This window comes from Betta splendens, chromosome 12 (genome assembly GCF_900634795.4).
Source record: "Betta splendens chromosome 12, fBetSpl5.4, whole genome shotgun sequence".
NCBI classification, from domain to species: domain Eukaryota; kingdom Metazoa; phylum Chordata; class Actinopteri; order Anabantiformes; family Osphronemidae; genus Betta; species Betta splendens.
Window position 1 is genome coordinate 10,154,110 of NC_040892.2, and position 11,471 is coordinate 10,165,580.

An 11,471-nucleotide genomic window follows, 5' to 3' on the forward strand; every position below is an offset into this window, starting at 1 on the left:
GAGTTGTGTAATGAAAATGAAATGTGGTAAATATGGTACTCTATAAACATAAATATGTGTTGATAAGCAGTCTCTTGTAGTTAAGTTTGTCAATAAATGTGAGACAGTTGTGTACAATGTGTAACTAGAGGATATTATAATGTTGTTAAGTTTTTGCACAGAGACACACAAAAAACAAGCCGAATTAGTTTAGAGAAAAATAAATGTTCGCCTTTTTAAAGAGGTTCTGTAACTTTAAGTATTACGCGGCAATGACGTAGAACGTTGAGGGCGTGACCGGCCTGTGAAATGTCAGGGAGTAATGGCGCTCGGCGCGCTATTTTAAACAATCGCCTTTTCCTTTCCTCGTTTTATATGAAATCGTTTTCCGGCGTAAACGTCTCTGGTAAGCTTGACTACGTGTTGGTCCCATCTACACATCCATGCGCGGCATTCGATAGAAAGCCACACACTTAGGAATGTGTTTAATATTCAGATATAATGTTGTGCTAGCTAGCTCAGGTTAGCAACCTCAGCAAGTTTGCTAGTACAGTTGTCCTGGCCGCTGGGCTTCATGAAGAGGATGCTAGTGCTGTTGATGACAACGATGGTGAAGGGTGGACACTGATAAAGACAGCAGACAGCTTATTTCTTGTGGTGATCGCCTTATTCCGTCTGCTGGGGCAAAGTTTGCTGTGGGTCTATCTGATAGTTTAATAACATGCAAATATCACATCACCCCGAATGCTAATCAGATTAAAAGTAAAAGTAGCCGGAAAATAATTATGGACAGTTGTTGTGATGAGCAAAAACTGCTAATTCCTCTGTGAGCTGTCAAAATAATGAGTGCAGTTCAGCAGTTACCTTAACTGTTCCTGAGTTCCATGTACGTTTATGTCAGTTGTACTTTAGAAACTGTTTTTCTGTCTTGACTAAAGACAGACTCAGTTTACGTTTAGCATTACTTAAAATACGATATTATTTGTCATAGGCTAGGCCATGCTAACCTTAACTAAAGCTCCAAACACAGACTATTTCTGTTTCTGCTTAAAGCATTAGTTTTGGTTGTAATAAATGCTCTATTAATTTCGAGTTGATTCCTGAAGTGACAGGAGGAACCTCTATAACGTAGCATTGTTTACGTTGTCAGGCGCCACTAGAAGAGTTTGTTTCCTGCTACTAGCGCACTTACCACAAAGTATTACCTTCAGCTATTATAAAGCTGCTGCATAATGTTGGGGGATGTTGTGGTGAAGTATCTTAGCGTAATGTTAACTGCACTAAAATGCATTCTGTCATCCTGCATAGCTAGGTGTTAGCCTGGGAGCTAACTGAGTTGATGACGAGGTAAAAATGGCGGATCTTTCGAAATCCAACCCCGGCCTGAAATAGTAACGCCGCCAGCAAATAGCTCATCGCCTTTTCTCACTCTTTTCCCCAAACAGGACCACGTCTTATAATGTTTCGCGTGAATACGTGCTGCTCGGCTACAGTTTTTCTTGGTTTCGTTTAGAGACGTGGGTTGTATGTGAGCAGGCGGCGGTGTGTGGGTTTACGGCCAGTGCAGGGTTCATATGTGGATTAATGGTGTGTAGAGAGCAGCAGGACAAAGATCTGCCTGAGACGATCGCCGTGGCCTACTTTACCCAGCATCAGCTGTCAGCTTCTGTCACCACAACCACAACCCATGGACACCTTGATTTCATTAGCTCTCACGTGCCTGCTGGAAATCATTATACTCTCCATAGCGGGTATCCCCAAAATGCCTCTCTTGCTCTGTTTACCTGCCGTTGCTGTTTGTGTTTATTGTCTTTTTGTAGCTTTAGTTAAGAGCAGGTGGGAGATTACCCACACTTTGGTAACTTAACGAACATATTCTGTAAGTACAAAAGTACAATTATATTATTAATGTCTGATAAGTTGTCTTTTATAGCGTTTTGTTAATAATTGACTTTAATGTGCTTGGCCAACCACCAAACAGTTAAATTTAATTGGTATTTAAAACTAGGAACTAGTTTATAAAATTCTGAAAATAAAATATATTATACCATACTTTATATAGTGGTCATAGCGTTATCTTAGATTTTCTTATGATATAAGATGCTACTCTTTTTTAAAGGAAGTGTAAATCCCATTGAGCTCTCAATCACATTTTAATAACTACGGTATAACCAGCATATTAAATGTATAGTTAATTTTTCCAAATTTAAAAACCGCCAAAAATTAAATGTTCTAACTGGAAGATTTTATCCCATCGCTCCTAAACTGTTTATTTTAACAAAATGGCCCTTCGGGGTCTTGTGTGCACCAAAGTGTATTGCTAATATTTAAAATATGAAAGGAATCTCATTTAGCTGCATTTTATATTGCCTTTGTTTTTTTATGTATTTTTCTCTCAGGAATAACTGAGAGCTGAGAATTCACAAAAATGGATGTGGTGTCACCAGAGCTCAACAGCCTCCTCCCTGATGAGATCATGGATACTGAGGCCATAGAGGACGTACCCCTCTCCCAACCTAGCGGTACCTCAGACCAACCAGAGTCTGGTGGTGACACATCAGTCCCGATGGAGACGGATACGCCCATGGCCTCTGAAACTTTGACTCTTTGTGCAGATGCTACAGAGCATACACAGACTCTGACCCCCACAGACTCCTCGCTCAGCATCTGCTCTAAAAGCCAGATTCCAATCTCAATCTCCAGCATGTCACCTCTTCTTACCCTTAAGCCAGTCCTGGCTACTTCCACTGCCACCACCAAAACCACAGACAGCATGACTGGGACTAGTGTCACTACAAGTGGTTTACAGAAGCTCTCAGCTCCTTTCACCATCTCCCCTGCAAACCACCAGATCATTCTCAACAAGGTAGCCTCGTCTCAAGCTACAGAAGCAGCAAAGTCAGTGGGCACTTCCCCCCAGGTCATCAAGCAAGAAGGACAAAAACTGTTGGTTACAGCAATAGGAAAATCAGGCCAGCCTATAGTCCTGCAGTTACCACACACAGGCAGCAAGCCTGGGGTTTCCCAGGTTTCAGGAGACGCCAAGTCTCCCACTCCACAGTTTAAAGTGGTTGCTATTGGTGGAAGGCCTGAGCTCAAACCAGTGGTGGCAGGTACTGGGAACCAGGTGACCACATTGCAGGCCCAGCAGCTGAAGACTGTACAGGTAACCTTTATTTTTTTGTGTTTTTAAACAAATGGATCATTATCTACTTGCACAATTCCATACTGCAGATGCTTCTTTATTTTTATTTTTTATTGTTATGCTTAAAATAATAATAACAACTATTGTACATACTGTAATACAAAAATAACCATGAAAAAGGGTCCAACCGATAAACATGTATAGTCTGGTTAATTAAGTTAGGTATATTTATTATTTATTTCAGTGTCAATATCTAAATGTTAAAACTCCGTGATTATTCCTAGTCCAAAGCAGGATAATATTTACTAATCTCAGTAAGCTTCTGAAAAGTATTAATAGTAATAAATAACATCCATTGATCGATAACTTTTACATGATTGCACGATGTCTCTAGTAATCATTGATATTCTTTTGCAGTGAATGGGAATGATGGGTTAAGAAATGGAAACACATTTAAAATTCTTCCTGTAAGTTGTTAAAGTGTCCTTTATTCTTGATCACCACAGATTGCAAAGAAAACACCACCATCCTCGGCTGCGCCGATTAAGTTTATTATCACAAAAACTGTCAACAGTAAAGGCCTGAGTCCTCAGACATCAGTTGCTCCTGTTCTTGCAGGTATGTTTATTTAAATAATCTCTGTGTCATTAAAGCAGTTTAAGTATTTGTGGGTCAACACAGTGATGACTCCAGGTTTCTTACTGTAATTCAGCTTTTCTCCTGTGTTCAGTCGTAACTTATCCACCTTTTCCCAAATCCATCTGTTCCCAGGTCGGGTTCTGACACAGAGTTCGCCAATGATGCCTCAGAGAACTATTAGTCTCTCAGAACCCCACGGCACTACTATACAAAGCATTGCTGGAAAAAAGATTGCTATTTCACCTCTCAAGAGTCCCAGCAAGGTAAAATTTACTCACTGGTTCTCAGCTTCCTAATGCATTACTACATTTTATTTACAACATTTTAACTCGTTATAATAGAAACATCTGTTGAGCTTTACACTTGATCTAAAATGTGTTTAGCGGGTAAACATTAACATTATGAATGTGTGGGTTTTCTATAGTATTAGGATGCTGAGTATTAGTTTGTATTGTATTATTTGATGAGATGGCAGATTTATTATTATCTGAGGGACATTCTTGTTTGGCTCTGTAAGGTGACTGTGGTGTCTGTGGCCTCCCCGACCTCCAACGCTTCTCAGAAGTCAGTAGCGCTCCCTGTCAATGTAGCACTTGGCCAGCAGATCCTTACAGTACAACAGTCCACGTCCGCGTCGCCGGTCAAGTTGGCCACCAGCCAAACCACAGCTCAGGTGAGATCAGAGCTGGCCAGAATGAAAGCAATGATCACCTTTGACATTCTAATACTTTAGATACCCCTGAAAGTATAAAGATATCTGTTACTTGTTAAAATTTACAGTCTTTGCTTGTGATTAGTGGCTGGACTAAGCCTTACAGTGATTGCTGTGCAGCAAATGGATGGCTGTTCTGCTGAGTCACTCTGTATTATGTTCCTGCTGCTACAGTTGCCCCTTGTTGCTAACTTTTTTTTTTTATGAAACTCAGACAGAGACTATCCTACACTTTGCACCGGTAGTTGGAGTAACTAAGTCATGGTTGATTTGGGGGTTGTTCCAAGTGTGTTTATATGACAAGCAGCAAAGCAAAGTGTTCATGTGTCACATAAAGTTTAAACTTTTTTTAACTCCCACTTTTGTTTGAGACTCTTTTGCAAATTCATTCTAAAACCTGCCACTTATCTAATCATCTTCAGAATATCAAACCGGTGCAGTCTGTGGCTGTGGGAGGAGTCGGTAGCTCCCAGTTCAAGACCATCATTCCGTTACCTCAATCAAATGTGCAGCAGATTCAGGTTCCAGGAAGCCGGTTCCACTATGTCCGCCTGGTCACAGCAACAACAGCGAGCAGCACAGCACAGCCCAGTGGTCCCAGCACCAGCTCCATACAGACAGGTGACTTGTGAACACACCTGGTTACAGTTCAGTCACATAGAAGCTTCTTGTGGCAGCTAATAATGCTTTATATTTCACAGCTAAACCGATGGTAGTGAGCACAGGAGCAGTGAGGATGTCAGTCCCCATTGTTCCAGCACAGACCATAAAACAGGTCATCTTGGTTTTCTGTAGTTGCTGTTTTGCTTTATTTCCTTTGCCCTGAGCTGTATTCACTGGATTTTATTCCCTGTAGGTGGCACCTAAGCCCTTAGCATCAGCAGCACAAGTAGTAACCACCACTCAGACCCAGCAACGCCTGATCATGCCTGCAACTCCGCTACCGCAGATTCAGCCCAACTTTACCAACCTGCCTCCTGGTACTGTCCTGGCACCGGCTCCTGGAGGCGGGAATGTGGGCTACGCAGTTGTGCCAGCACAATATGTCACGCAGGTGAGTGGTGTTTACCGTTTGGCACGTTGCTGGTTTGTTGTTTTCATCTGTTGTCTTACATTGAGCCTCTTCGGTTGGGTTTCCTGCAGCTCCAACAGTCACCGTTTGTGACCATCGCCAGCAGCTCTGGATTTCCTGCAACAACTGGTATCCAGACGCAAGCTAAGATGCCTCTTAATGGGTAAGAAAGACCATAAGGTTGGGCACAAACTGAGAGAAGCATGAATTAAATACAGTAATTATTAATCTAAACCATGTTTAATTTTCATTTTAATAACATGTATTCATATTCACAGCTTGTCGACATCAGAAACCACATCAAGGCCAAGGAAACCATGCAACTGCACCAAGTCCCAGTGTCTTAAACTGTAAGTACGACAGCAGTGAAAACCAGTTTCTTTGCTGTTTGTCTGATTAAGGTGCATAATAAAGTTATTTATTGGTATTACTTGTCTCAAAAATTTCACCTGAGCAACAACATTATTCACAAATAGTAATTAGCTGCAGCCATAAATATTATATGTACTTTGAAAAACATCTCGCTGTCACTAAGTTTTACCAGAGTAAAAGCTGCTAACACACTGTTCTTTTGGGCAGTTTTATTATGTAGAGCTCTGTTTTCTTTTTTCTAGATACTGTGACTGCTTTGCAAATGGCGAGTTCTGTAATAATTGCAACTGTAATAACTGTTTCAACAACCTGGAGCATGAAACAGAGCGCCTCAAAGCCATAAAGACATGTCTGGATCGGAATCCAGAAGCCTTCAAACCGAAAATTGGTAAAGGCAAAGAAGGGGAGTCAGACCGGCGACACAGTAAAGGCTGCAACTGCAAACGATCAGGCTGCCTGAAGAACTACTGCGAGTGCTACGAGGTGGGCTTTTTCTCACTACGTTGGTTGCCGCGTGTAACCTTTTATTCAGTCTTTCTCTCCTTGTGTCTAATAAATGCTGTGATGTTTCATCTGGAAGGCGAAGATCATGTGCTCGTCCATTTGTAAGTGCATTGGCTGTAAAAACTTTGAGGAGAGCCCAGAGAGGAAAACCCTCATGCACTTGGCTGATGCAGCGGAGGTGAGAGTACAACAGCAGACTGCAGCCAAAACCAAGCTGTCATCACAGATCTCAGACCTGCTCATGCGGACAGCGCCTGTTATCACGAGTGGCGGCGGGAGGTACTGTCACACATCTGAATGAATTACAGCCTCATTGAGGGCGCATTTCTAAGAAGTATAAACAGCTAGACAACAAAGATTAAAATGTGGAGGAGTTCTTACGCTTTCTGGGGACTTAGAGTGGCTTGTATAAGTATTCATACCCCTTGAACTTTTCCACATTCTCTAACAATATGACCACAAACACAAATATATTTTATTGGAATGTTATGTGAAAGACCAACACAAAGTGCCATACAATTGTGAAGTAGAAAGAAAATTATACATTAGTTTAATATTTTTTACAAATAAAACAACTGAAAAGTGCAGTGTGCAAAAGTATTCAGCCCCTCTGAGACAATACCTTGTGGAACCCCCTTTTGCTCAAGTTACAGCTGCAAGTCTTTTGGGGTATGTCTCCTCCAGCTTTGCACATCTTGAGACTGAATTCTTTGCCCATTCTTCCTTACAAAACGATTCAGGATGAGTCAGATTAGATGAGGAGTATTTGTGACCTGCAGTTTTCAGATCTTGCCACAAATTCTTGATTGGATTTAGGTCTGGACTTTGACTGGGCCCTTCCAACACATGATTATGGTTCATTTTAAACCATTCCATTGTAGCCTTGGCTTCATGACTAGGGTCGTAGTTTTGTTGGAAGGCGAATCTCCGCCTCAGTCTCAAGTGTTTTGCAGAATCCAACAGGTTTACCTTCAAGATTGTTTGCTGGGTCACTCACATGGCTTCTGGCAAACTGTAAACGGGACTTGTGATGTTTTTTTTTTTTTTTTTAATTGCTTTCTTCTTGCCCCAGATTTGTGCAATGCCTGACTGATAGTTGTCCTATGGACAGATTCCCCCACCTGAGCTGTAGATCTTTGCTCTTCATCCAGAGTCACCATGGGCCCCTTGGCTTCATCTCTGATCAGTGCTGTCCTTGTTCGGCCTGTTAGTTTAGGTGGATGACCATGTCTCTGTAGGTTTGCAGTTGTGCCATACTCTTTCCAATTGCGGATGATGGACATAAGAGTTGTCCATGAGATGTTCAAAGCTTGGGAAATCTTTTTATAGCCTAACCCTGCTTTAAATTTCTCCACAACTTTATCCCTGACCTGTCTGGTATGTTCCTTGAATTTCATGATGCTGTTTGCTCCCCGATATTCTCTCAAGAAACCACAGAGGCTGTCACAGAGCAGCTGTATTTCTTTCTGAGATTAAATTACACGCAGGCAGCTGAATACTTTTGCACACTGTATTTAGCAGTTTATTTGTTTTTAAAAAAAAAACGAACGGATGTATAATTTTCTTTGTACGTAATTGTATGTCACGTTGTGTTGGTCTGTCACATAACATTCCAATAAAATATATTATTTAGTGGTCATAATGTGAGCAAAGGTTCAATGGATACTTTCGCAAGCCACTGTATGTCTGTGTGAATATAGTTAGTAGTTGAAGATGTGGAGTTTTGTGTGTTTTCATCCAAGGCTATTTTCTGCAGGTTGCCTTACACATTTGTAACGAAGGAGGTGCTTGAAGCGACGTGCGAGTGTCTTGTGGAACAGGCCAAAGAAGCAGAACAGACTCATCAGCCTCAGGCCGAAGCAGAGAGGATGATACTGGAGGAGTTCGGACACTGCCTCATGAGGATAATCAGCTCTGCAGGGAAGGCTAAGGTGGACTCTGCCTCTGTCAGCTGCTAGGCAGAGCACTCTGGCTTTCTTGACCCTCCACGCGCCCCAGCTGTGGGGGCCAAGGGGCATTGCTTACTCCTCACTGTCGCGGACCCCTGGGATTTCTCTCAGCAAGGAAACAGGTCGTTGCCTCTGATCAAAAGGCAGAACAATCACCTAAAGTAGTCAGACTCCCCTGTGATGGCTAAACGTAGGCCAGCTGGAATAATAAACGTGGAACATCTGTTTGAACCGTTCATCTACTCTAACTGAAGGACAAATGGACGCAGCAAACTTCCTCTGGTGGATCTGCCTTCGAAAGTGTTCTCACACTTTTTCACCTGACTTTGATGGACAGGATTTTAATGTTTGCTCACTTTATTTTCTATCAAATTGCTTTTCTCCAAACTTCTGTTCTTCCATTTTTATTCTGTTTTTCTTCTTTCTATGTTCCCATTTTGAGGTTTTGGGAAAAACTGCCTGTAATTTTTATGTATTTGCGCTTATGACAAACAGAACATGTATCTTTTTCTATTTATTTTGACAAGTATTTGAGCGCTAATATTGTGTGGCTTTCATTGCTGCAAACTGTTAATTATTAACCACGGCTAGGTTGAAATGAGACTAGTAGAAGCAATGTTAGGTTTTATCCCAGTATGATGAATGCAAACACATAATGCATTATGCACACACACAGAGCACTGCAAAGATCTGGCAGAAAATGGCTAACCTGGTGGAGGTGCACATTTCTTCTGGTGCTGTTTTGTTAGTCACATGCTTACTGTACATTAAAATATTATTAACTGAAAATCAATCAAGACCTATTAAATGATGTTCATACCTACAAGTGAAGAAGTTAATGGGATGAAAAGAGAACTCAATTAAATCGTATTATTTCAGTGCAAGAAAACAATTTAAGAGGATTCATTGATTTCATGTTTTTTTGGCCTCACTGACACTCAACTTTAATTTAATTGTCATTGCACAATTAATGTATATACATGACAATGAAATTTGTCCCTGCGTTTGTCACCCCCAGACCAAAGCTCACAGATGGAAACATGATGTATCCCTCTTTTAAAAGAATTTAGACTCTTTTCTGTGACACAACATTGTCCTTGTGTCTTGGTGTCTAAAATATCTTGCTATGCTGACTTATAGTCACACTACATGAAGTCTAATGGGTTTCCTGTAGATGCCCTGTAGAGGAGCTGGCAGTCCAGTCAAACTAAAAAAAGAAACGCTGCAAAGGTCGACGAGGACATCATAGTTTCCTTTTCTTCCCTTTTTAAGTCTCAATTATACAATGAAAATATTTTAATTTGTTGTAATGTTATTGTCTAGATCAACTTTATAAAAGTCCAATGTCTGTTTTAGACCCAAATACTTGTCATTATTTCTGCAGGTTCTCAGACATTCCCCCAGATTTGTAGCATTGTTATTTGTAGTTTCTAATATTAGGGCTGTATCATGCTGCTGACTGGATTCACAGAGTGACATGCACGAGCAGCTCTAAAACAAATATATGGAACGATTTAATGCTACATGTTTTCCTCCCCATCAATACCTCCCAAGTCCTGCCTACACCTAGCGACTCTATTACCCACAATGCAACCTTTTAGATTAATTTGCTCTCTGTCCTGTCATGTGCGCAGTGTTCGCTGGAGGGTGGTAGTGCGCGCGCATGCGCAGAGCTAAAAGCTGCAGTAGAAGAACATTGTAAAGCGGAGGAGTGTGCAGGTCAAGCACATGTGAGCGAAACTCGGAAGATTTTGAGACGAGGCTACGAGCAGGTATGCTTTTACCTGCGGTCGTGTAAAATGACGTTTAATTGTCGTGTGATGAGCAGAAGGTGCAGCTAAGTGTTTACCTCAGTTGTTAACAGCACGATTTAGGTTAGTTCTAGCGCTGATCGCTACCAGACGTTTCTTTTCCTAAGTTACGCAAGTTGTAAATAAAAGCTGTCATAAAAGATGCTTCTCTTAATTAAAAAAATGTTGTAGTACCACACGTAGCGAGTCCGCTGTCGCCAGAACACGTGGCGTATAAACCACATGTTCCGCACGTGTAGCTGCGTGTTGCCAAACGTCACTAAGGTGCAGCCGCTTAGTTAAACCTCCTATTAACTAACGAATATAATACAGGGTATTATAATAAGTGAAAGCTTCCCTTGGTTAATTTGGTATAAATCATAATTCTCGAGACGGAACACGATGTGATGCACCCTGTTTCAAAGATACATCTGCAACTAGTATTAAGTAATAGGTTTATTATTTTAGGGAAAATCACGTTTAACTTATCATCTTCTTTACTCCTGACAGATCAGGGCTTTCTTTCTGGAGAGAAAGGCTTCAGTGACGTCAGCTTTGGATCAGCTATGCATGTATGTACAAACTGTGGTTCGGTCCTCTTTCTTGTGGTGCCATCCCAATGATTATACCAATCACTACCCATCTGACCCATTCCTGTGTCTGGGAAAGATTATTCATGAATTCATTAATGAGGGTGTTTGCTGCGTCGTGACAAACTGAAATAATACTAAGAAATGAGCTTAATGTGATGTGTTCTTTCAGGATTGACCTGCTGAGGAGGATCGAGGCCAGATGTGCATCTACTAAAAGCAGTGAATGTTTTTTTTATTGGGGTTTATTGTAAAAGTTGTTCGTGAACAAATAAAAACAAACTGAAGAAAAGTTGGAGTCTCTGTTTGGGATTTGTAGCAATGTCACTTCAATAACTATAGATGTGATAAGAGGATTTTCCCCAAATGTGTTAAATGTTTCATATGAGAGTATTAGTTTAGTTAGTAATTCTTCAGTCTTACATTGGAGTAATGAGAAGTCTTCACAAACTGTACTGTAAGTTTTATGGCCGTTAATGACAACTTTTGTAAGTCTCACCAATGGAATTCATTAAACATTACAAAATTGGTATTTAACAATTTAAATTGGTATCGATATTAATACTGAACAGAACTTTCAGAGTTATGGTGAAAGCGTACGTTAAGCCTAACAAAATCTATTAATGTAAATGTTACTTTGTGCATATTATTTAGCCTACAAGGAGTGTTTTGAGCGAGCGATTTTACTTGTTTTCGAGTACTGAGGAACTATTTAAATC

The 11,471-nt window shown here is 40.8% G+C and overlaps 1 protein-coding gene across 2 annotated transcripts; it reads left to right on the forward strand.

Annotated features, from left to right (window-relative positions):
- The first annotated feature begins 252 nt into the window (after positions 1-252).
- On the forward strand, positions 253-11,044 carry lin54 (lin-54 DREAM MuvB core complex component). Of its 2 annotated transcripts, none has more exons than XM_029169365.3 (15): positions 253-385; positions 2,379-3,145; positions 3,631-3,742; positions 3,896-4,026; positions 4,281-4,436; positions 4,898-5,096; positions 5,177-5,250; positions 5,332-5,529; positions 5,619-5,710; positions 5,826-5,897; positions 6,162-6,402; positions 6,500-6,702; positions 8,180-10,144; positions 10,673-10,734; positions 10,925-11,044. In XM_029169365.3, the coding sequence occupies exons 2-13, from the start codon at positions 2,408-2,410 to the stop codon at positions 8,379-8,381; spliced, it is 2,418 nt and encodes an 805-aa protein (XP_029025198.1). In that variant the 5' UTR covers positions 253-385; positions 2,379-2,407; the 3' UTR covers positions 8,382-10,144; positions 10,673-10,734; positions 10,925-11,044. The 2 variants fall into 2 exon arrangements, with proteins under 2 accessions (XP_029025198.1, XP_055369183.1); XM_055513208.1 differs by lacking the exon at positions 253-385 and adding an exon at positions 1,196-1,730.
- Positions 11,045-11,471: the final 427 nt, after the last annotated feature.